Genomic DNA, 26,338 nt, shown 5'->3' with positions numbered 1-26,338 from the left:
AACTTTTATGTAATTCTCTTGGTTTGGGTTCATTTAAATCGTGACTGTTTCAGTTACCTTCAGAGTTGATAATGTTTCAAGCTGGGTGTTTATGTCAAAGGCATCCCTTGTATTTGGGTGATATAGCCACTTCAGCTGTAAGTCATGCCAATTCTGAAGCATCTAAAATGTTGCCGAGTGTAGATACGTAACATGATTGTGATACTGTTAAGTCAAATGGTGTTAAAGTTAGTTTATCCTTTTATTTTATACAAATAACTATTCTAACTGTGGTTTCACTTGAACCCAAAACAGAAACTCACGTTGATACAACTGAGATTACATAAGCATGCTTCCTTTAGAAAATGATGAAGGGAAAGTTTCTTGGTACCAGAGGCTGCTGCTTTCATACATGTGTGTCTTTGTAAGTATGTATGTATGGATAAGGCTCTGGAGTGACGTAGACAAAGAGCGTGTCTTTGTGAACAGACATCGCACCTTGATGCTGATCGAGTCTCAAGAACTTCTTTACTGATGAGATTAATATAACTTCCAGCTTTGCTTCTTTCTTTTCTTCAAAAGTATGCAAAAATGGAGTGGGGGAGGGAAGGCAGAATTATTTGTTGACTGAATATCTGCAATGTGTTCCAGATGTGTTGCACTGCTTTCAGTGCAGAATTGAAGGGAGGATGGGACAAAAAACAAAGCTATTAATTCTTTCTTATTATTTCTGATGTTGAAAGTCTTGGGGTTTTGAGCATTATCTGATCATTTTAGACTGATGGAAGAAACACATATTTAAGAAGCAGAGGTTTTCTAACAGTCCAACTTGGGATATTCTATCATGATGTATTGTAGTCTACCCAGCAGTGAGTAGTTCTGATGAATACACTCCAAATGTCATAAGCAGTTGCAACATTCTGCAGGGAAAAATGTTATGTAGAAGTGAATCATCTCAAATTATAATGACAGAAGTTGTTGAATGCTGACATTTGCAATTGACCTTACTGTTTTGAATCAGAGGAAACTGTTTCCAGTGACAACTTTGAACAGCAACATTTTCAAAACTGTTGAAAGCTGAGTAGAATTGGTTTTGTTTAGAAAATCCATAGCACTTGTGCAAAAATTGTGTGGCCTCCAACCACTTGATCTAGAACTGCAGTGAATTTTCTGAAGGTGGTAAATTGTCATGGAATTGTCTTGAATACCTGACAAATTTGATGAGTACATACATACAGAACTTTTTGCCACGCTTCTCTCTCAGTAGATCTGTGGTCTATGAGGATTTTAGAAATTTCTAGCTGAATTATTTGACAACTTTTGTCAGTGTTTGAGGCTTACAGTGCTGCATATGCATGTGTGTAACATGGCTGTTTAATACAGCAAACTAGATGTGCGCATTTCACAATATTCACTGAAACCAGCAGGATAACTGCAGTGGTCTATGGACATTTCTTCAGCTGAGAGTCGTGAGTATGAATGTGCCACATTTCCTTATTTTTTGGTTTGTTGAGTCTTGTTTTCTTTTAGAAATTTTTACTAAAGGTTTTAACCTTCTCACAGTGTTTTCTGAATTGTCCAAGAAAATTTACATTCTTGTGGTATAAGATAAAGAGTTGTCTTGTTTAGTGTTTAATACTTTGGCCAGTAAAATAAACTGGTGGTTTTTGAAGTTGCGTGCTTTCATAAATACTTAATACAGCAGGAAAAATAGCCTTTTTGTTTTTAGAGGCTTTGTTGAAATACACACTGGAGTGTGATATATTCAGCTTTTTCATTATACGTGTGTAGAAGCCCTGGTAAGATTGTCTTCATTACTTTAAATATGCCAAATGGCTATCTTGCACTGAGCATAGGCTCTACGAATGCAGCCTCCTCAAGCAAGACACCGGGCCTAACTCACCTGGCTGGGTTAGACACCCTCAGCTGTCTGCAAGCAGGTGAGCTGTAGGCAGAAACATGGCCTTGGCACTGATGTAGTACTGTTTGGGCAACTTTGTATCTGTGATGACCTTAATATAGCAGCATTTTGATACACACCTGCTCTGTGGTCTTCATTATGATCTTCATTAGATCCTCTGTTTGGCACTTTTCACCGTTCCTGTTGTTTGAAGTGCCAGCAATCCCAGAGGTCGGTGGTAACGAGTACTCTTGGGCATGATGCTTTCGTAAAACCCTGGAAGGGGAGCCAGTGCAACACGCTCTGCAAGTGGTGTAATGTTTTTTGCTCTGCTCAGACAAAGTATCAATTCCTCAGCTTTGACTGTACAGAAACAGTGCTCAGGTTCCTTTTTCAGAAGAATCACAGCATGGTTGAGGCTGGAGATACCATCTCATCCATCCCCTCTTCATCCATCCCCTCTGCTTCAAGTGGAGTCAGCCAGGGCAGGTTGCTCAGGGCCATGTGCAGTTTGGTTCTGGATGTCTCCAAGGATGGGGACTCCACAGCCTCTTGGCATTGCCTGCTGCAGTGTTAAATCAGTTTGTGCTCGCTGCCTCTTGTACTGTCCCTGAGCACCACGTTAAGATTGGATTTCCTAGCCCTGTCTGTGCATCCTCAGAGGGTGTCTCTATAGTCCTCCTTGGTCTCCTGCTTCCACCTCTTGCGTGCTTCCTTTTCACAGGTAAGCAGAACTGAGAGCCCCATGTCTGTGCATGCAGGTCTGCTGGCTCTGCTTGACTTCCTGTGTGTTGGGATGGGCTAATTTGTGACCCCGGAGCAGTATCCAGCTCTGCTGGGTCCTACTGCCCTCCAGGATCTCCTCCCTGTCTCCAAACAGACACGGTCTGTGCTGCAGGTGTGGGGTTGCATTTTGTGCAAGGTTCATTAACCCGTCCTTACAAATGTGGTCTCTGGTGCAACACTGTGGAGGAACCTGCATGAATGGAAGAGCTTGTATAAATAGCAGCTGTGGGAGATCTTATGTTTTGGGAACACTGTTCATTTTCTCTCCCTCTTTATTTTTAATCTCAAATCTTTAACCTGTTAATTCAAATGGGCAAAACATGAATTCCATTTGTGTGAATGGATGAGAAAGGAAATCTCAGATTCTTAACATTTCCCTTGGCCCAGCAAGGGTCTAGCTAGGGATTCCCATCCAGGAATGTTGGTTTCTGAGGTACAGGGGTTGAGCTCGGGGCTGTGACTGTCCTGTGAGCCTGTAGGATTTGCTATTTCAGTGTCACTGAGTGAAAGGAAATGCTTAGGGTGGGCTCTTAACGTGGTTTCAAGTAGGAATAGTTACTGATTAGCAGAAGAGAGCCTGATTTTTGAATCTCCTTTTTCCAAAATGTGGCGGGCAATTCAAAAGAAAACAGTGGTACCTCCAAAGCACAGCCCTTAGCAGGGATGAGAATAATTGAGAGGCTCTTTGTGGGGAAATGTGGGATGAGAGGCGCACCTGCAGGTAGCACAAGCATTGAGTAACCAGCCACATAAATGGCATTTGTTTGTATGGCCTTGACAGCTGGCTGCCTGCATTTCATTTGGTTGCTTTTTATAGTCAATTTTAATCTAGCTCTGTATTACAGGGAACTTCAGCACGGCTGTGTTCTCCCACCCAGCAGCTGCCAGGTAATGACACCTGCCAGTTCTGGCGGGTAGGAGAGCGTCCCTGTGACTGGGGCAACTGCTGTGACACGAGCCTCTCTGCTGCAGGTGCTGCTTCATTGACTCGAGCTCTAAAGTGAGGGCACGTTTAATTGCCTGTTAGCCTAAATTTCCTGGGATAATTCTGAGATGTAATGGTGCAGAAGGGCTGGCAGAAGCGAGGCTGAGTCACGCAGACAAGCCCAGCAGTTGTCACTTGTTGTAGTGCTGACTAACACCGGCGCTCCTCTGTCTGTAGCTTCTCAGGCTGAAGTGCGGTGGTGGATTTCTGTGGTGCGAGGACAGACCTCTGGGGAGGTGAGAGGGAATAATGGCCCCACCTGCACAGCATGCACTGGGGTAAGTGAAGGAGTGTCACATGTGGCACAAAGCACGCCCTGTCTGTTATTTCTGCAGTACAAGTAGTGAACCAGAACAGGGGACGGAGTCTGGGTTTTGTCTGAGAAGATCCTTTGGTAAAGGCTTGTGATGTGAATATCATCTTTAGCTCCTCTCAAAGTGGGAACAGAGTGGTGACTCGTTGAAAGCAGATGCATAAAAACATGCACAGACATGTTATGAGCGTGGTGCACATACACACAGTTTCCTCTGCCGTCCCATCTCAGGCACCATCAAAGCTGTTAGTCACCTTGGGATCTCCCCATCACTTCTGGCACCTGACACGTGTGCATCCCACCTCTTGCTTGTCCTGAACAGCTGCACATGATGCTGCCTTGTTCCTGCTCCCTACTGAACAGGATCTGTATGTCCTTCTCTTTGCTGCACAGGGCCAAAATACACTCAAGTGTTTGGATCAATCATTTTAGCATAGCTCTGAATAATACCAACAGCTGCCCTATTTTCACTATAGGCAGGTAGAAGTCCAGGAGGAACAGACCTGACTCACTGGTGCTGCTAGCCAGGAGACAGTGATCTGCTGGAAATAACAGTAATGGTACTGGGAGCCACAATTCAGCTGAATCTGCTTGGATTTTCTGAGTAAGTGTGAAATAGCTGCACTCCTGAGCACCTAAAGCAGGGATGGAGGGATAGGAGTAGAACACAGATCTCTTTACAGCATTCAGTTTCTGCCATTCTTTCCTCATTATCCCGCTTAAAAGTATGCAATATCTTCAGCTGCTTTGGTGTTTAAAGGTAGAATAGTAGCAAGGCTGTGAGAGCTTCTCTGCAACTGAATGACAGCTATTCAGCTCCAGCCCAATCCTCTGACAAATGTGAGGTTCTTTGCTGTTCAGCCTGGGAAGGAGCTTCTCGCATGCCTTGCAGACTGCATTTGTAACTTTAAATGTTGTCAGTTATTTGTGAGCTTGTTTTTGGGCTGCTAGTGCAGGAAGCCTCGCTACAGAAGCATTGTCATTGGCCCTAACGTGAACCTGGCTTCTTCCTGTGCCTTGGGGTGGGCAGAGCTCTGCAGGGAGGGAAGGCAGGAGGCTGCGGGGCAGCTACATGGGCTGGATGGGAGAGTTCAGGGGACTGGGACGGGACCCAGCACTGAGCCCTAGCAGTGCTTCTGAACTACCACGCTTTGGCCTTTCAGTGATTACTCCACTGCTTGGCGTCATCACCCCAAAGCAAAGGTGAGTAGGGACAAATAACCTGAAGAAAAGACTGGGTGATGGTGTTGTGCAGGATTGCCCGCTATCGCCCATCTTTTCCCCAGAGGTTGGCACAGGGGATGCAGACAGCAGTGTGATCCAAGCCCTCTGCTCTCGGTGAGCGGCAGAGTGTTTTTGTGCTGTTGGAGCAGCGCTGGGTAAAGCTGCTGTGCTGCCTGCGAGCACAAAAGAGTTTTGACGCACTCTGGTAATGCTGAGATGAATAACTTCTTAAATATGCCAACAGAATGAGTTACTAGGTAGATCCAAGGCAGTTGATGCCATAATTTAATTCCAGGCAGAAAGACAGCACCTTAGGTGGAAGAATATTCTATTTCAAGATATTAAACAGCTTTAATATACATTGACATTCAGCGCCACGCTCGTAATCCCTGTAATTACTCCTTCCTCCTCCATGAAGAGCCGGCACGGTACCGCTCAGCACTGAGGGACAGTTTTGTTTCATGCCTGAAAGAAAGAAGTCATTGCATAAAGCACTCTCTGTGCTCAGCTGTGGGGAAAGAGGTGACTGGAGAACAAAACAGGAGCTGTAAGAGCGGCTCTGTCTGGTACGCTTCCTCCATATCTGTCTCTGCAGGCAGCTTTGAATGAATGAAGAAGCTGAACAAAATGAGACACAAAGCGAAGAGCTCTGCTGCTCTGAGACCCACCAAACTGCAGTGTGGGTGGCCACCTCCTGCTGGGCTTTGTGCTGTGCCCAGAGCTCATGCCCCGCTGCCTGCTTCCTGGGGCATCCCAGGCACTGGGCTGTGCCGCGGGAACTGACAGGGAATCAGTGTGGGGGTGGCTGTGGGCAGTGCCCTGGCTGTATGCACTTGAGCATCGATGGTTTTCTTGTCACTTTCTGGAGTTTTCTTGATGGGAGACAAATTCTATCAATAACTGTAGATCCTTGTGGAAGTTGTTGGACAAAATGTCCCTGGAGAAAATAAAATAACAAAAAGAACAGAACGAGAGGAGCAGGGAAGGGGGCCGAGACCAGCAAGTACGGGAAAACGTTTTTGAGGAGATTGACATTGCCACCCGGCGGTCGCTCAGCACAGCGGTAGAGCAGTGCACATCCGAAGGCTGAAGCACGGCACTCCACCACTCAGTGCGGCACCTGCTGCTCCGCAGGGCAGGGAGGGGTCAGGCAGTGCTGAGAGCTGATCCCCCCCCCCCCCCTCAACCACAGGGGGACCTCAGGGCTTCAGCGGGGTGGCTGGGGTGCAGCCGACCCTTATGTCAGGGAGAACAGCTTGGTGAATCACAAGGTCCGGGGCTCATCTCCTGTCAGCTTTTAATTATCACAACGGATTAAATTTCCGTGAGCCTTCGGCTGTAGCAGAAGCCTCCACGCCGTCTGCTGCTCTGTGAGGACGTGCTTGCAGTGAGCTTTCATTTATTTCTTTACTGCAGCTTTCCTTACCTAGGCTCACATTGTCAAGCAGGACAGCGGGGCTAGACCCTTAGTTTATTAATGGCTTTAAACTAAATGTGATGTTTTTGTGGTGACAGGAAAACTGTCATTAGTCCAGTGTGTCAGACTGCGTGCTGTATGCATTGTAGTTGATGAGCTTCATTCCCTGCTGTCTTGAACAAAAATTGGTGAGAAGTGTGAGGCATTCTGTTGGAAAGGGGAGAGGAGGCCTGACAACATTTAATCGTTAGAAGGTGAGGAAATGTCCCGCTGCCTTGAGCTGGAGGTGAAAATGTGTCACTGACACATTTACCCCCTGTACGTGGAGGACAAGGAGGCAGCATTTCCACCTGATTCAGAGGACTCAAAAGCATAGATGGAAAACTGAAGGATAATTAATAGTTTGCCCATCTAGCTACCACATTCTCCTCACAATAACTGCAGTCAGAAATGTTTGCTCCAGAAGGACAGCACAGAAATAATCTGATTTCAGTGAGATTCCTATCTGCTGAATGTGCTGCCCCATAATGAAATGCACTTTTTCTCTCCAAAATCAATGGAACATCCTACAGATACAGTTTTGCTTTCCTCTGTCACTATCTAAGAAGGAGTGCAGGCACTATCAATATTTCCACTCACCTGAAACGAAGGTTAACTTTCTGTCCTCTCAATCAGCCAACACTGCAACTTTTGCCTTCAGCAGAGTGCCAGTGTTGGTGCCCAGGAGAGCAGACTGTCACCCCTCATCTCTGTGTGTTGTCATTGCACATACTTGCACCGGAGTTTACCCGGCCTGCTCTGGGCACATGGCTTCGTGAATGTGTACCTCTTGCAAGCAGGTTGTCACCTGAAAGTGTTGGCTTTCACATTTGTTTTTTTCAGGCTGGCGCTCAGATAACCAGGCGGAACCAGAGCTTCCAGTACACAAGCTCTGTGCCTTCTGCAGCAGCACGGTGAGCACAGATCCCATTGTTTTTCTTTGCTTGGTCCTGTGCAGTTGGGGTTGTGGATCCAGTTGTGGGGCGCACCTGCAGCTCTTCTTCCAGCTGCATCGTGGCCGCTCTGAAGGCACATTCCTGACCACAGCCCCTGAAGAATGCAGGCGTCTCCGCTTTGGCTGCAGTTGGGCTCCAGCTATGTGTGAAGCCAAGAGGGGAGAAGCAGGAGCCCACCGGAGGTTGCTCGGGACGCTCTGCTCTACCAGGCTGAGCTGATTGGCACTTCTCAAAAGCATTTGTACTTCTGAAAGCACAGGGATCTATCTGTGAATTGGTGTCTGCAGAAGCACCGGACTTTTTGGAGCAGCATGCTCAGCAGGGTTAGTACTCACGCTGAAAATTGAAGTGCTCATACATCCCACTGTCTGCACTTGTGTCTCTTTAGTTATGGTGTAGATTTGCTTTGTCAGGCTGAAACAAAAATATCATTCTGCCTTTTCCATTTTACTCGGAGATCAAATGTGATATTTTGCAACAGTGTCACAGAGCTGCAGGGATATGCACTCCTCCCAAGAGCTGCTCCTTCCACGTAGCTGCTTCTGCATGTGGAAACCTCAGTGAGAGACAACAAAATAAGGATGACTTCTGGTGCTGGTATCTGTATTTCTGTGCTGGCAGCTGTAGCTGCTCCCAGCATCTGGCTTACAGGAGCGGTATTTGAGCCTCTCTGTGCAATGCACGGAATAATTCAAGTGAACAGGGCAAAACCAAAAGCAGGACGCAGCAGCACTGATGCCACTGAAAGCTTACACAGAGATCAGAGTCATTACGGCTTGTGGTCAAAAGAGTTTATTTTTTCTTGTCACGTGATGTCAGACAATATGAGCCCTTTTAGCAGCACTTCTCAAACTTCTTGCTCTCCTGACAGAAACTCAGCTGCCCGGAGGTGGGCGAGGCCAAACTGCAGCATGAACCTTCCTCTGGAGGAAGGGACCCGACCTTGCTAACCTGGCTGGCTGAGGCACTGTGCGGTTTCAGTGCCGTGACACTGATTGGGTAATTGCGATTTCTTCTCACTGGCCTGGCCAGGGAAAGCTGCCTTGCTGCTGAACAGCACTTAGTCTTAATGACTGGAACGCTGCTTGCCACAGCTGACTGCAACCTTGCAGTGTGGGAACCACTTGCTGTCAGTACAGGGCCTGGATCTGGGATGTTGCAAGCCAGTATTCAAGCATCCTACCACTTTTGAGTGTGTCTGTGATTTATAATGTAGAAAACCACACAGACTTTCATAATACGTGTACGTGTAATTAGTACTCAACAGTCTACAGAAGCAGAACCTACTAAGGAAACAAACACCAAAAAAACAGCATGAACAAAGTTAAGAATCTTCTGCGTAAATGGATGTATTTCTGGCTTGGAGCCAACTGGGAAGAAAAAGAAATTCCTATATGCAAGATCCCAGAAGGTGTAAAAGAAGTGTTGGATGCTGAAGTATGTCAGGGACAAGATTTGTGATGAGTAAGAGCTTCAGCTGCTGGAAGCACAGCCTGCTGTCAGGTAGCAGACCCCACAAACTTCTAAACAAGGAACAAATCCTTGCTGAGCCTTTCCTACTTGTGACAGTAAGTATAAATATATGAAATCACTGAAAGGGGGAATGACACTTGAGCGCTCATTTAAGGGTTCTGGCAACCTGACAGCAGTTAAGCTTTACTTCCATGTGATGCGGAAGCAATTTTCATTCTTGTTAAAACTCCCATTTCTGGAAGTATATTGCCAAAATAACTAATTTTGATCACATGGGACTACGTGTTACATACACTTATTTGCTCTTTCTTGATTTTGGTTTTGTTTTTCCAAAAATAATAATATTTTATCGGCAAAGGATTCTTACTATTTTTGTCATAAGCACACAACAATGTAGTGTTTTTTTCACACAGTATATACCCATCCATGTGTTTTTGTGTCAAGAAATGCAGCAATAACTTCTGCTCTGTCTGCTTACAGCAATAGCTACTGCTCTGTCAGTTTCCATCATCTGCAGCTCCCTCTGTTACTGAGATGGGCCTGCTCAGCAGAACGAATGCACATGATAGTGACATTTTATGCTTCTAGGGTAATAATATCTTAGTTACTCTAAAATCATGAGCTTTTTGAATATTTTATAAATTACAAATAAAAGGGAGAGTTGATTACAAACAAAAGAGAAGACCTATCACCTAAGAGTGGTATAAGAAAAGATCAGTGCAGAGGTAGAAACTCCTGTGAAGCTTACAGCAGGAAAGACCTGCCATGCCCAAATGCACAAGTTTGTTTCCCCTTAACAACTGTCAATGCTTTTAAGATGCAATTAGTTACAGAGGTAACAACATCCAGGTAAAAGTCTTACTTAACTCGGTATATTGAACAGATACAGCTGGTGCTGCGGAACTATCCTTTCATTCATCCCCGTATTCAGGGCATCTTCATCATAAATTTTCACGTACACTTTCTGTCACGTAATTGCTTTCTCAACGCTTATTTATTTGTATGTGATTTTTACGTTTCCAGCTTAGAAGCTATCTGCCACGAAAACTGTAAGAATGCAGAATGGATTTATTTATCTACGGTTATAATCCAAAGGAAATTTTATCAAGGAGTTCGTGGTTTTGTTATGGAGCGAAAGGTGAACAAAGGCACCTACAAGCTGGGAAGATGGGCTTAGCATCCATCTGCCCCAGATAAATCTGTCCTTACCGTGAACCCACAGCTCTTCTCTCCACCTCGAGAATGCATTGGTTCTTCTGTTGTATTGTACTTCTGCACTGAGAATGAAGAGACTTCTTTCTGCTGAAAGACTAAGAAATGAGATTAGCCATGCAAGTTAAAGATTCTGCATATTGAAATACAGTAAATCTGAAAAATACTGGAAGACATTGGTGGTTTGCTGGAGTTAAGGTTTAATTTTACACTGAAAAAAATGATATTATTATACATATTCTGCCCCAAATCACAGCATTTGCCCTGGGAGCATTAAACAATTTTTTGGAATCTTAGAGATAGCAATTTATAATTAGGGATGAATTAAAGAGGTCCAACACTGGAAAACACATTTCCTAAAGCAATGGTTTTAGTTAGTCGAACCATTATCTTTCTTGCTTCCTGTGAGCTAACAGGTACAGAGGTTTGCTGCAAAATCAGTTTGTAAGTAAAATGCCTTCAACTAGTGGTCACATAGAGGAGAGCTACACAGGAGAGTCTCTGTGAGCTATAGACAGTGATATTTGGAGATGTCAGCTCTTTCTGAGGCACAAAATAATAAAGTACACTGAGAAATCTTCAACCTGCTTGAATGTAAAGTAATAGGTTTTGGGATAATTGTCACATTGTACTTTAAATCCCTGCCAGCTATTTCTGACTCCTTTTTTTTAAACATGATTTATTTGGAAATAAACCAAAAATGAGTAACACAGTAACAGGTTATGCAGTATTTCAGTCTGAACTGTAAGTGTCCACTTACATTCTAACTTACAATTTCCATGTGGTCCTTTTCTTCAGTCATAAACTAATGACTAATTCACACCATCAGCATGTTGCCCGCTGCAAATTGGCAAAAAGAAAAAAAAACGGGGGGGGGGAATACAATGTGTAAAGTGCTTGTTCACTCTACAGAGTTTTTAATATGCAGCACCAAATGTTCTGTGGTATATCTGATACAAGTCTTAGAAATGGAGAATTTGGAACAGTGTGCCTCCAGCCCTTTCTAGAAAGGGAAAGAACAATCTATATGCTAAGGCTAATTTAAAAAAAAAAAAAGCAGAGCCATTTTATGCTTTAAAAAGCTGTTGTAACGGGTAATGACCTCATAAGAGCATATAGAGAAAGTGGAATACATACATTTAATCAAATAAAATTAGTGACTAATTAGCTATTCAATGTAGCGCCTTAATGAAGGATAGCACCCAGTGATGAGTCACACAAATCCCATGAATGCTATTGACCATGGGTACAGCAGATAAAGTGCGCTTGATGAGTTCATAGGAAGCCTCATGTTCTGCTTGTAGTTTAAGATGATGGGAGAGAAGGCACAATTTTTTAGCATCTTAATCCTTCACTTGTATGCAAATTGACATTTTAGCTACACATTTCCTAGGCTTTGAAGGCCTACATAGAAAGGCTCCTTCCTTGGAGAGAGTACAGTCTAACCTAAAGAATGACAAATATATATAAAAATGCAGAGTACTTGTTTTAGTAATCACATACTATTTATAACGCAGATCTTTGGCCACCTGATCTGACCTCCACCTAACCTCCTAAGGACAATATTCTTCTCAGGAGCTATGCTCTGCCTCTCAAGTTACCTGTCTATTTCACCAATGTAAGCTCCCCAGCAATGTGGGCTGCATCATTTCCACAATGTTTGCAACAGCTTGACGTGCCATCTTTATGTAAGAAGCTGCGCTTTCAGCACCGGACTAGATCATGGAAATCTGGATTTTGTTCTTGCTTCTGCGGGTCATCTAGACAGATATCTCACAAGGCTACCTCCCTATTCCTTAGTTTCTTCATCTGTAAAGTGGGGATAATGATATTCACTCGCTGTTTAAAACCATTTTAAGATATACATGATTAATTGCTTACCAGTGTGCACTCTCCCCAGGGAATATCATGCAGCTGCTAATAAATTGACTCATCCACTTTCATATTACCATTTTATTTAAACATTCACCATTTTTTTTCTGTGACATAGCAAAACACTCATTTTGTCAAACAGCAATTGTAAAGAAGCTTTTATCCAGCGCAAGAGTAATTAGCATTGTGGAGAAGTGATGAGATTGCCACCAGCTCTGAGCTTGAGGGACTATCTTGTATTTTAAGAAATCAAAGTTGCAAAAATAGTTTCCAATTCAAGTCTGCCCTCCACTGGTACTAATGAAACACTGCTAATAAATTTCAAATCAATATTGTCTGTATGTAATGAAGAAGGGGAACTAAATTCATAGAGGCTTTTTTAAGTTTATTAATCAAGACCCTTAGACAGCTTTTTTTTTTTTTATTTTTTATAATAGATAAATACTTTGTAAATATCTTTTCTGAAGACTCTTGTAGGCTCACTACCTGATTCCTGTTCTTCAGGCTTTCAGAAGCCCACCAGCACATCATTCATATCAGACAGTTGCCAAAACTCACATATACTTACACTTATACACATACACATATACATATACTTCTCATATACATGAGAAGTAACCTTCTGCATGTGGTTTTTAAGGGACTTAAAAGAAAAACTACAGAAAAATATTTTGTTATGATACAACTAACAATTCTAATATACTGTGCTACATATATCAGCCCAGTAATAACGTTGTAAGAGACCAGTGTCAGTGTAGTCTAGCATTCTCTCGCTAGAAGCAGGTTTTCTTCCTAATATGCGAAAGACCAACTTCTGTTACTGTTTATTTTAGAGAGAACTTTCCATCACAAATCCCACATGCAATTAACACATCTCTTAATTCAGGAGGACTCATTTTCTTTTCTATATTTAAAGCAGGAAGGTAATTGGAAAAAAAATACTCACACAGATTCACGTAGTATGATTTCAATCCCAAGGTGACATTTATGTCTGGAATATAAAATTTGTACTGCCAGGAATTGTGAGACAAGGCACCTCTGGTTCATTTTTCTTGTCATCTTCACGCTTCATTACACTTAACAGCATTTAATCTCTTGTGACTGCTACTTAAGCCTAAAATGAAGGAGTAAAACGCAATTTCTTTGGATGTATAGATAATGCACACTTGAATAAGTGTTCTTTTTTTCTTCTTTAGGCAGGAAGCTACACCAAAGTCTACTCAAATCTCAATAATTAGTGCCATATGTACTGTTGCTACAAATCACCCTCCTCAAATGGATTGAAAAAATAACCCCACTATCCAGACTGTCTCCATTTTGCTCTTGTAGATGAGCTGTAGGAGCTTTTTAATAATCCCAACAGAAAAGAAACAGCATCGCCACACTGAAACAGCGGTGAGTATTTTCACAAAAGGTGACAGTGCTCTATGCATTACTGGAAAGGGTCTAAAATAACATTAAAGTATCTTAGATTGTCAATATGTCAATACTGAGAGAAGATACTTTGAAAAAAGGAAGCTGTATATGAATTTTAATTACAATTTTTATTTTTCAGATGCTCCAGTTCCATGTTCTGTACCAAAAATATTTTACTTTTGTATACACTTTCATGTAAACTAATGGCAAAGACCTTATGTTCTCTGTTTTAAAGTTTCCTTACCTTAATTCAATGTACAAAGACTGGAATGGGTATAAACAACAGGTGTAGTAAGAGTGAAGACCAAAAGTTTTAGAAATTGGAATATCATCACTCCTTCCTTCATTTGTTTCAATCATAGTAAGAATTTGCCTAAAACAGGCAGATCTTTCAAATCCTATGAAATCTTTACATTTTTTCTCTAGATGAGATTTGTTGACAATTAAAAAGTAGGCATTCAAACGTCTTTAGAGGAAAATCTTTCTAAAGCTATTGAGAGTTTCACTGCTCAGATGCTTTAAAAAAAAAACAAAAACAAAACTTAATTTAAAAACAAAGGATGAGTGAATACAGATATTAGTTTTGGCCTCAGAAAATCCTTTAATCCATCAGACTTCTGCATATCACTGTAAGTATGCAAGTAATCAGATGATTGTTTTCATCCCTGGCCAAATGCCGCAGTCATAACAGTGTGCATGTAAGAACTGTTATATTTTTAGAGTAACTACTTACAGAAAAAGGTAGCAGTATCTTTAATGTAACATGCATTTTCATTCTTAAATGAAAATGGGGAGAATGGGACAGTCAGGTTTCAAATGAAAACAAAGTCGTGTAGCAGATAATACTCAATTTTAAGCACAACAATACTTTTTTTCAGAGATCTCTGAAAGCATTTGATGAGGTTTTGTTGAATGTTGTTTCACCTCAGCCTGCTGTTTCTCCTTCACTGGCTTCAGGAGCTGGAATGAAAAACAACGCCATTATTGTGTTTGCACTCAACTCCATATTAAATCTCAATCCCCTCGTCCCCCATTCTGTATGTACAGCCAGGATTGCCCCAGCCCACGTACAGAATACAGCACTTGCTCTTATTAAACTTTATGTCGTTGATTATTGCCAGCCCTTCAATTTGTTAAGGTCTCTCTGCAAAGCAGATATTCAATACCCTACGGAGGCCAGAGTACAGCCAATTGAGTATCACACAGGAAATCACATGAAGACAGTAATCCAGAGAGAAACATTTTATACGCATCCCTGCTTTGTATTTCAAGTATGCTTTGAAAATATGCTAAATTCAGAAACCCAAACATATTTAAGCCTAAGTAATATTGCTTTTGCAACCATCAAGAGAAAATGAGACATTTTAGAATTCTGACATTCCCCAAGTGGCATGATCACGGAACCTTAGTGTTCTTTTGGATGTAGTGCTTCTCATTTCTATTTGTCTCTGTGAAATGTGGTCTCCGCAAACTGACAAGGTGCATTTCCCAGACCAGCGGCACTGCACAGTAGCTGGGACATATTAAACTAAATGAACGAGAATATTAAAATGGAATGGAAGGACCATCATTACAATGGCACAGCAGACGGTTCAATGATCATAATAAAGTAAAATGTAAAGCCCAGTCATAAGACACTATAGATATGAGAAATGAGAGCTGTCAAGGGAAGTTTCTGTTCTCTGAAAATAATTCAAAACATCCACACTGTGAAGGACTGGTAGTACCCAGAAGACCCCATAAAATGCCACCAAATGTGACTCTGGCATCCTCAGGGAGAAGAAGAGGAAAGATCTAGAATTGTGTTATGCAATGGGTATGGCAATCAGAAAGGAATTGACACATGGTATGGTACTACACGACTCGTGATCTTTAGAGAGTATTTTATAAAAGCTGTTCTTGGGAGGGAAGATGCCACTTTTAAGTTGAATATGAGAAGCCATTACTGACGAATGTGGCTTTTGCACTGTGATAGTTCAGAACAACGGGAGATCTGTCATTTTGAATGTTTGCACAATTCTATGCACAAATACGACTTTGAAAGGTTTGGCTACAGTGACAGGCAAAAAAAGAAGGAAAGTTAATGTAAACCTATCAAATGAAAGACTCGTTACTTCAAATTCCCAGCTTTAATAAAAGATAATTAAAACAAAAACCCAATAATAGGCATACAGTACTCAACTTCAGGAGCAGCAATACAGCAATACGCACAAGTACCAAGCTAGATGTGACAATGCAGGAACGGGCGATCACACTGGTAAGTACAAAATCACCTTTAATACTAACTAGAAAAAAAGCAACTGGCAGAGCACTTCAGAGGCAGCTCTGTCTTCTGTGGGCTCACTGTCCCTGGAGGTGTAGAGGAAGCGTGTGGATGTGGCACTAAGGTGAGGGCCATGGTCAGCGGGCACAGGGGGGATGGGTTGGTGGTTGGACTGGATGATCTGGGTGGTCTTCTCCAACCCTAATGAGCCTGTGATTCTATAAAACGCTATGTAGATTTCAGCACTGTCACAAGCTGTGACTTTTGGTAAGACATCCCCCCCCCACACCTTTCCTATACATAACTAGATTCCCTCCAAACTACGCGAGCAGCCTGAGCCGCGCTGGCAGACGCGGCACATCCCACCGCTCCTCACCCTGCCGCTCCCGTGGCGCCCTGGCAGCCAAGGGCAGCAGGCCACGCGAGACACAGCGCACGCAGAGCCCGCACAACGCGAGAGCCATTTTCGGCGTCACCCGGAAGCACTGCTCTCGGCGCTCCGTCCCTACCCTTCACTTACCCACAGCCGCTTGCAGCCTCGGCAGAGAGCGGCGCGCAGGGGGACGTCGGGGCACAAAAACGGCCCACGGGCAAACCAGGGCGGCCTACGGCCTCTGCCCCGCTCTGCCTTCGGACAAACTCCGGCTCCCCCCGACCCGCGCACCCGGAAGTGCCCCCTCCGCCGCCCCGGGGGCCGCCCACCGCCGCTAAGTGACGTCCGCGGGCGGGCTGCTCCTCCTCTCCGCCGCCGGCATGCCGAAGCTCAGCAAGGAGGCCAAGCAGCGGCTGCAGCAGCTCTTCAAGGGCGGCCAGTTCGCCATCCGCTGGGGCTTCATCCCGGTCGTGCTCTACTTAGGTCAGTGACGGCAGGCGCCGGCATGCTGCGGCCTGCGCTGCCCGGCCCCGGGGTGGGGAATGAGGCGGGGGCGGCCGGGGGCGAGCGGCCACGGGGATGGGGGGGATGGGGGAGTAGGGGACACGTGTGGGCGCGGGGGGCGCGCTGCCCTGCGCTGTAATCCTCGCGCATGCGCCGCTGGGATGGAGGCGGGGGTTGGTGCGAGGGCCTGGAGGGCGAGCTGACGGATGGGGCAAAGGAACAAGTAAAAGGGGTCACTTTGAACTCTACCGCATTAGGCGACGTTAGGTTTAAAGGCTTATTACGTTCCCATCCTTAGTTTATTGATTATTCTAAAATGGATGGTTTTGGGGCGGCTGTTCCGGCAGCGCTTCGCGACCGGCCTTGGCTGCCGCAGGGATTTGTGAGGGCTCCGCCTTTAGGGCGGGAGCAGGGAGCTGCGCCGTGGGGCGCCGGAGGCAGTTACGTAACGCGAGAGTTTATTCCGTGCCGATGCCGATGCGCTGTGTCTGCAGCGGTGCCGCTGTCAGGATGGCCGGTGCATTTCTGTTATGCAACTGTAAGGAACTAGGTTGTAGCAGCTTCGTTTTACGCCTCCGAAAAATAAATGTGCTGCTCCCCCCACCAGCCTGCGTTGCCTTCTTAAAAACGTGCCTGCTGTAGTCAGTGAAAGGACGTCAAGTGCAAGGTGGCCGGTGCCACCTTTTCCTGCCCTAGGCCTCTGGAGGTGGCATGCACTCGGAAGTCTGCAGAGAGCCAAGCCCTCTTCTCCAGGGCTTACCGGGGCTCTGCAGTGCTGGGTGCTGCCGGGTCCGGCTACACATCTGTGTTGACCCGTATATACAAGACGTACGCTAAGCAATGAAGTGTTTCAGTGAAATTTTCAGAAGCTCGCTTTAACTTTCTCTGAAAGACCGAGATCAGGATGGGATGTTCAGGATCCCTGTGAGGGAGTCTGCTATGCGCAGTTGCAGGTCGTTGGTCAGGTGTTTTTATGCTTGCTTTGAAATGACTGCTCCTGTGTTAGGGAGGTAAATTAGACCAATACAGTTCTGTGAAACTGGATTGCTTATGTAATACTACTGGGGAAAGAGGGCCAGAAACATTCCCCGAATCTGTGTCACACACGCGCGTAGTATGACTAATGCAACTTCATGAATTTTAAAGCAGTTTTGCTGGAAAGTATGGCAATGGGTCAGAGTGTTCAATAGTCTCAAGTCAGACAAGGTTATCTTCAAAGCGGTAACCTAGTGCCCGCCAAGTTAATGGAAGTTTTTCCATTAACCTTTATGGCCTGTGTTTTAGGTGGGCTGTCATTATTTATAATCTGTAAGGGAGAGGAATAATATCTTTTCCGTATAACATCAATTTCTATGAAGCAGGTGTAGGAGAGTGTGTTGAACAGCGTGCATCATGTATAATTGTGCTTCAAGACTTAATTTACAGTCCAGCAAGCAAAGCTGTTTGATAAACTGAACCTTGAATTGCTTACCTAGCATACACTTGCCTTAGTGAATCAGTATTTAAGTCATTAGCTGGAGATGAACTCTTTGTAATTAACTTGCCCCACAAGGCGGTTAGAACAAAAGGTTTTAAGTTTAATCAATTTAACACTTAGAATTCTTTCACTCTGAATTAAATAAACTGTTATTGAAATAGTACTATAAGTTCAGGTAGCGTTACAGAACATTGCCTTTTAAGACTCACAGAGGTTTCTTATACCATTTACAGTTGTCACTGCTGGTGCTGTCTCATTGAGTTGCTTTCTCAACATTTAAAACCTGCATTGGTGGTTATTTATGTATGTATGCATGCATGCATGCCATGATCTTCAGGGTAAATGATTTCCACCATCTCTCACACCTAGTTGTTCCTGAATTTTAATTCAGATAGAGCTATAGATAAGAGATAAAGAAATTAAAAATGGTATACTTTGTATTTATTTTGTCTGCTTTCTAACCCTGATAACTACGTTTCTGTTGAGGTGAGTCTACAACTTCATGAATCACAGTTCCCTGCTTCTTTATTATTTCAGTTTAATGAACTGGAATAATCTGATACTGCGTAAACTGTGTAGGAGACTACACATATATGTGTATGTTTATCTAAGCTGTGTAGAAGTCTATGCATACATGTGTGTGTTTACCTAATGTATATTTCTTTTCAGGTTTTAGGAGGGGTGCAGATCCTGGAATGCCCGAGCCAACAATCTGGAGGTATGTATCATGTCCAAATGTACATGCAAAAGCAGAGCTCCGGGAGTCATGATTTTAGGTATTACCTCTGGTTGTTCACACTGAACAGCAAGAGCTGTTTCATCCATTGTTTTTAGTTGGTTTTGGGCGATAGTATAGCTGGTCAAGGTTCTTTTTTTCTTCAAAATCGAAACTGGAAAAGACAGCAACTAGTTCTTGCAAGAGCCTTAGTATTTTCTTCTAAATCTTGTGCGGATTTTAATATGTGGGACTTCCTGTATCCTTTGAGTGGGAGATGCCCTTGTAATCTGTTTTAAAGCTGTTTTATGCAAGTTTTTTCTGCACCTGAGAATAGTTACCTGGATTTCTAACAGGAATTTAAACCAAAATCCATTATCTTTCCCTTTTTGCAAATATAGTAGTAAAACTGCGTAAAAACTGCATTAAATACAGAGATATATCCTTCAGTATTTGTCATTACAATGAATTACAATGCATTTGCTCATATTGCCTCTTTGTTATGGGACAATTTGTCACTGCTGCCATGTCCTGGCATTGGCAATACTTCAATTCTTGTGGTATTTGAATTCTATCATCGGAGTGTTTCAGTGGGTCAGACCTGGTTTTGAAGGATCTTGAAATTTGATAACAGCACAGAGCCAGGGACTGCTAAGAGAAATAACTGATGGACTGCATTGTTTGCAAAGTTATATATTAATTATTTTTGCCTCATACCATGTAAAGGGAGCTACTTCTAACAGTACAAAGTATGAGAAAAATATGTCAAGGTCATGTTACGGTGTCAGTAAAATCTGTTGTCTTAAGATGTCATTTGCCCAAGTTGTTTGTTTGCTGGCAGTGTTTGTGTTCAGTTTCGCTAGCAACTTGAGGCTTTTTTATTGTACTGAATGCATCTGCACAGCATCAAGTGTGCATTTGATACCACGGTATATGTACAGGTAACCGAAATGCATTTGGGTCTAGTCTGAAGCTTACAAGTACTCCTTTTTCTGGGCAGGTAGCTTCACTTCAGTGTTTTTTTGTTGGTTGTTTTTTTTTTGTTTTTTTTTTTTGGTAGCATTTATTCTATACTTTTATAGGACTGTTTGTTCTGACTTGCTTTTTAGAGAAATCTATTTAAAAACAAGAACATACTGCAAATCTGACTTTCATTTCCTCCCTCCTCCCCTTTCAGTCTGCTTTGGGGATGAAAGATGTGACTGTCCTGCTATAGAACCAGCCGATGGACAGAGAAAATGTTTGAAGATTCGTATGTTCCAGAAGATGAAGTGAACACTTACACCAGCTGACTCTGTCAGCTTGCTAGTGACGTAGGTTGTACATATAACAAATGGAGTTTATATGGACCTAACTTATTTGCATTGTGGTGTAATTAAATACAGTTTGAAATGGATATGCGTTGTTTTCAAGTCTTTGTTTCATATAATAACAATTCCTTTGTTACAGACAGGATTACTATTTATTTGGGTAAATTTGGTGACATTCGACCCTCTTGGATCAACATAACAAGTATGAATTTTGAGTAAAGATTTTTCTTCACAATAACCAGAATCAGAATCATAGAATTATTTGGGTTGGAAGGGACCTTTAAGATCATTTAGTTCCAACCCCCCTGCTATAGGCAGGGACACCTCCCTCTAGACCAGGTTGCTCAAGGCCCCATCCAGCCTGGCCTTGAATGCTTCCAGGGAGGGGGCATTCACAGCCTCGCTGCGCAACCTGTTCCGGTGTCTCACCACCATCAGAGTACAGAATTTCTTCCTGATATCTAGTCTAAATCTGCCCTCTTCCAGTTTAAAACCATTTCCCCTTGTCCTGTTGCAACCTACCCATATAAAAGTCCCTCCCCAGCTTTTCTGTAGTCCCCCTTCAGGTTCTGGAAGGCCGCTATAAGGTGGGATTTTGTGAGGTTGGCATGGGCCCACCTCTCAAGCCTGTCCAGATCGCTCTGGGTGGCATCCATCCCCTCTGGCGTGTCAACTACAACACTCAGCTTGGTGTTGATGTTTTAAACATTTTTACATTCAGGCAGAAGTCTTTCAAGAATATAAGTAAGCCTGCGCTGCTGGTTGTTCAGAGTGGACTTGGCATTTGTTTTCTTCTAAATTTGTTCATCTCTGGATTTCTTAAGAATTGAGGTATATACTTTTTTTTCCTAGCATATTCAGATAATAAAAAAGCAGTAAGACGTACACTTTCCTACTGAATTTGCCTTCAAACACCATTGAAGTTTTCCATAATTTGGGGAGTGAGAGTGGGAGTACATAACAAAATCACCGTGTCTTTATGTATGTGTGCGTACAGTGGAAGTTATTAATGTACAACTGAAGGAATAAAACAAATCAGGTATACGCTTTATTCCGGTCTTACTCTTTAGAATACAGTTTTGGCTTCACTTGACGTTCTTCCTGTCAGCAATGAAATTCAAGCACTGCAGTGACAACTGTTTCTGTCAGAATAGAAGCTGAATTAGTTAGGTTAACTTCTTTCCCCTTTACAACTGTACAGGCTAGTTTGTGCAGGAATATTTAAGAAAATAAAATCTTGTTTGCTCCCAGTTAACACTGAAGAAAGATATTCTAGATCAGCTTAACCCAGATTTTCTGACAGTTTTTACATTGAGTCATGAGTAGGAGATGCCTCAGTTTCTCATCTGCTATCAGACTCCATGGTAAAATGCTTGGGGGCACATGGAAATGGAGAAAAAATGAGAAATGATCCAAGAGAAGAAATAAACTAAAAGACAAAAATTAAAAAAAGAAGAGGGAGATGGGGAAACATAAGAGGTAACACAAAGCAGCATGTTCCTTAAAGTCCAATTGATCATGATAATTAAATGTCATGGAATGGTGGAATAGCAGATGATAACGGATTGCTGATGGACAGAGAGCAAGGACTGAGTGCAGAACACCTTTGTGACCCTGTTTCCTATTGATCCAGCTTTTCTAATGGCAACTCAAGAATAATTTAACTGCTAGTATGTCTTTAATTATGAAAGGAGTTAAAATTCTGAACCCTTTTTCTTGACTGCTCCTGTTACAATAAGAATGTAATAATCTGTTGGTACTTGAGAGTGGCTTTAATCCTTTCACTGAATCTATTGGCATAACCTTAGATATTCAGTATTAAGAGAGAAGCTGTTCAGTGCAAAATAACGTGGGTTTCTCAAAATTGACCTTGGCATTCCACAAGGCTGTGCAATATTCAAAATGCAGCTGTGTATGTACCAAAACACCTGCAAAAGTGTATTTCATATCTTCTGTTCAGTGTCGGACATTTGCGGATGTGGTTTGCGGGTCTTAACCACCACATGGTTGTTCTGGCTGCTTCCCAAGAATTATAGTATTTGGAAACAGGCAGAGAATTGGGAAGTGCTCTTGTCTCTTTTCTTAAAAGTATGTACGTAAGCATGGATATATCAAGCACAGGCTGGATGCTGTGACCTCACTGCTGAAAACTTCCCCTAAGAGTAGTTGTAGTTCGGCTTTATTTAAGAGCTGGAATTATTGGATAAATATTGCTTATGCAGTCCTCGCTTTTTAGAATTTCTGTAATGAGGCTTGTAGTGCACTCCTTTGAGACGACTGTGAGCTCTGATTTGGAATAAAGTCAGTGATGGTAGGTTCCTGAGAATCATACTCCGAATTCCACAGCTGAACTCAAGTTTACACTTGGGAACATTTCTGCCTGGGCCAGTCGTAGGAAGATCAAAAGTTGCTGTAGCTCACTATGCTGCTTACCAAATATGAAGGCAACACGAGGATTTTAATGTGAGAAGAATGTGCTGTACCTTATCTCCTCACATATGAGAAAGATAACATTTCTCCGTTCCAGAAGGTGCTGCCCCCCTCCCCCCCCCCCGTGGCCCCTTCCTGCAAGAGTGAGATGGGGTAATGGCTTGATTGATGTCTGAGGAGAGCAGCTATGAAGAAGGAATTGTCCTTAAGCCAGAGATGAAGAACTGGGCTGTTTCTCCTCTGCCAGCCGGGCTGCGTGTGAAGAACTAGCGGAGTATTGGGAGGGCGTGATGGGCAGCGAGCGCTGTAGCGTCCTGTCTTCTGCATATCTTGTTCTCTGTCACACTGACAGAGTAAATGAGGATCAAGACATTAGGCTAAAGAAAAAAGAGAAAGAGTCTGGGAGAAAAAAAGAATAAAGACTGGGAGGGTTGATCAGAAGAGGATAAAAAAGGAAATGCAGACTGTTTTTGGAAGTGGAAAATGTATAAGATGACAGAAAATAAAATGCACATCAGACAAGGAGCAGTGGAGTCCTGCAATGCTTGGTGTGCAGTGCTGGGGGAGTTCTGTGAGTCTGGGGACAGTTTTGGTCTTGGTGTGTGGTGCTCTTGTTCTCCTAATTAAGTCATCAGTAAAACTCAAAGTTTTTATCATATGGTTTTCAAACATGTAAACACTGCAAACCAAAGCAACTTTCATAATTTTGTAACAACAGGCCCACGTGTTGGCTACGTCTAAAACCATTGCTTCTTGTCTGTGCAGCAAAATGGCTGTAGATGACAGTGCTTAACATGCTTTTATTGCATTATGTTAATGAAACAGGGATCTAACACATTTTTAACAGGAAAATTTGCTAAAACAATCTGGATATTTTTGGAAATACCTCATTATAGATTTGGAATTTAAGCTATGATGATACTGATGATGAATTTTGGAAATAAAAGCTCATTACATCTGTTCTCACCACGGGAGTAAAAACCACATCCTGGTTTAATGTCATATGACTAATTTACTTTTTAAAACAGACTGTTTAACTGCAATTTCTAAATAGTTTTCCATGATGATATGTGATGCAGTAACTGTTTGTGGGTTATTGTGCATTGTTTCTTGGTTATGTTTATATTAATTCAGGATTAGGGAATGGGTAAGGCAGAGGAAATGCAGATCTCCTAAGTGGATAAGAGGATTTAATCATTTCTTCTTGCAATTAAGAAATCAAATTTCTATCAAAAATTGGTTAAAGCAACTGCAAAGCGGTGAGCAGTTATTGACCTGGGAAATTAGGTAAACATGGATTTGCAATTACATCATCATGTGATTTCTCAGGATCCACTTTATTCTCACAGAAACTTCCCAAATGGTGCAATTCATGGCACAGCAACTGGACAACAGGTCTTTTTCAGCAAGGCTGGATGGTCATCTGTACATCTGCCTTCATCCTAAACGGTCTGGTGTCCCTTCTCACAAATTCTGTCTCCTCTTATAGCCCAGTCCCAGGCCACTGAGCCATGTGATCAGGAGGGATATGGGTCTTGGAATTTGAGGAGCGTCTTCAAACTTCATCGTGTTAATGTGCTAATGTGGGATCCACAGGTGTAATCAAGGTGTGGTCCCTTTTGCCTGTACATCACTACCCAAGATATTAATAGAAGTGTAAGAAGAGGCAAAGACAATTGCTGCGTGCCAATGATGGCGTAGCAGACAGTTCATCTGAGGAATGGGCTTGGAGCTTTCCGGAGGTGATTGTACTTTCGTGTGTGTGTGCAGCAACAGGGATTCTCTCAGGTAATAAAACTGTTAATATAATTTGTGTGTGCATCATATTGGCCCTATTTATATGATGTAGAGTTTAGAGTTATATCTATTAATATTTCTCTACTGTGTTATTTTATAGCCTACAAAGTCTGCCTTGAAAGTACACTGAGATTTGGGTAAATGTGTCGAAATTGCAGAAATTAGTTTGTTTGGTGAAGTCTTTGGGGAAGAAATGATATTTTGGTGTTGGAACCTACAGAGATTGTATTTTCTGGCTGTGAGAGTGTTGGTTTTATTTTTCCTCTTATTGGGAAGAAGAAAACAATTTCAGATCTCGCAGTGAAGTTCTGTCTAATCATTCAACTTGACGAGTAATGGTTTAAAGAAGGAGTCCTACCAAATATCCAAGATTTGTAATAGTATATATATTTGGCAGCACTTCTGGAATTTTAGGATCTGACTTTGTTGTGTACTGTTGTATATTCACCTTTCTGCCATTTTATCATGTAAACTGAACACTGAAGAATTATTAGTTACAAGTGTCAGTGGCAAAAGTCAAGGGAAATTTCACAAGTTGTCTGAGCTCATTGGGTGGCTCATTGCTCATTAGATCCGTTGGTATTGTAGCTTCTCCACCTCTGTAGCACCAGCGCTGTTTTGCCAACCTCACAGCCATCAGCCTTTGTTAACAGTAGTGAAGGTATGAGAAATGGAGACAGACTTTTTCAAGAATCTGTTGTACTTTCTGCTTAAGAGGAGGCTTAAATTGGAATTTCTTCATGAAGAGGTTGGTCAGGCGCTGGAACAGGCTGCCCAGGGAAGTGGTGGAGTCCCCATCCCTGGAGGTATTTGAGGGAGAGACGTGTGGATGTGGCACTGAGGGACATGGTTAGCTGGGACTCGGTAAGTCAGGTTGAGGGCTCTATTCCAACCTAGGTGATTCCGTGATTCTATGAAGGCATTTCATTGTTGCTAAAAGTACTACAGTTATTTGGGGGAATTGATTTGTGAATTTAGACTGCTAATTTTTATTCTCATTTTTTTTTTATGCATTTGCACTTACTTATCTTCCAACTAATAAATGTTTGTGTGTGTATATTGCTTATTATAAAACACTTTCTGCACTGCAAACTGATGGAGAAAAGAAAGCTAACCCAGTCAGTTTGACAGGCTCCATAACACGCTCAACAGTATATAGTTCTCCTCTGACTTCCATGTGGATTCTGCCCTGTGAGTGGTTGTGTGTCACAGGCATGGGCACATGCAGATTTTGGCAAATAGTGCTTATCCTGGGGACAGAGTGCCTGACGTTGACACGGCAGCATCATAATGATGGTCAGCAAGGCAGCTGCTGTGCTTAAGTCCCTTGAGAACTGGAGGTGGCTGTGGAGGAGCTGCAAGATAAAAATGATGGCAACTCAGCAACTGCATCAGAAGCATCAGTGATCCCTCCAGGAAGAACTTGAGGTTGACCTTCCCTCCCAATAAGCAGTGATCTTTGCTGTCTCTTACATCCCAAAATGTAGTAATGTTTACACCTTTACTAGAATGCTGGCCAGCCTAGGCAGCCACCAGCTGAAGGGTGCCTCCAGGGAATGTGGGTGTTCCTCAGCCTGAGGGTGTGTGCATGAGATTTCACTGTCCTGCAGTTTAGATGCCTCCTGGAATTCAAGGAGGGAGTTCAATCCTAAGAGTTTGTTCAGCTGAAGTGTACATAGTAACTAAGAACGATCTTAGGCAATCAATCACCTGCTGCTGGTAGAGGTGAGACAAAATGTTTCTGTTTTTAGATTGTTTTGTTCCCTGCTACTGTCACAGTAATACAGTGCTTAAAGGGGCCAGCTCTGGATCCCCACTGAGGTCTCCTTTGTGAATCAGAGGCAGTGTGATTCACGGTGTACTTGTGAATAGACTGTGCTTTTCATAGCTGCTATCT

At 42.9% G+C, this 26,338-nt stretch overlaps 1 protein-coding gene and 1 long non-coding RNA gene across 6 annotated transcripts; one reads left to right on the top strand and one right to left on the bottom strand.

Moving 5' to 3' along the window:
* Positions 5,487-16,494, bottom strand: LOC110393996. Of its 5 annotated transcripts, none has more exons than XR_002435305.1 (3): positions 16,356-16,494; positions 7,244-14,532; positions 5,487-6,124 (listed from the first exon to the last, which is right to left on the bottom strand). It is a non-coding gene; the product is annotated as an uncharacterized LOC110393996 (long non-coding RNA). The 5 variants fall into 5 exon arrangements; XR_002435308.1 differs by lacking the exon at positions 5,487-6,124 and having other exon boundaries at positions 8,376-10,382; positions 11,045-14,532; XR_002435309.1 differs by lacking the exon at positions 5,487-6,124 and having other exon boundaries at positions 8,376-10,382; positions 11,057-14,532.
* TOMM7 (translocase of outer mitochondrial membrane 7) lies at positions 16,377-20,300 on the top strand. Its single transcript, XM_021387568.1, has 3 exons — positions 16,377-16,691; positions 18,859-18,907; positions 20,082-20,300. Exons 1-3 carry the CDS (start codon positions 16,589-16,591, stop codon positions 20,095-20,097), a joined length of 168 nt encoding a protein of 55 aa, XP_021243243.1. The 5' UTR covers positions 16,377-16,588; the 3' UTR covers positions 20,098-20,300.

This window comes from Numida meleagris, chromosome 2, assembly GCF_002078875.1.
Source record: "Numida meleagris isolate 19003 breed g44 Domestic line chromosome 2, NumMel1.0, whole genome shotgun sequence".
In the NCBI taxonomy this organism is placed as follows: Eukaryota; Metazoa; Chordata; class Aves; order Galliformes; family Numididae; genus Numida; species Numida meleagris.
Note: the sequence above shows the minus strand (reverse complement) of the source record. Positions and strands in the feature narration are given on the sequence as shown.

Excerpts from the sequence above, each read along its gene's own strand:
- TOMM7 (XM_021387568.1), top strand. The coding sequence starts at position 16,589 with ATGCCGAAGCTCAGCAAGGAGGCCAAGCAGCGGCTGCAGCAGCTCTTC. Across the intron at positions 16,692-18,858 it reads CCCGGTCGTGCTCTACTTAG|GTTTTAGGAGGGGTGCAGAT; the intron begins GTCAGTGACGGC and ends ATTTCTTTTCAG.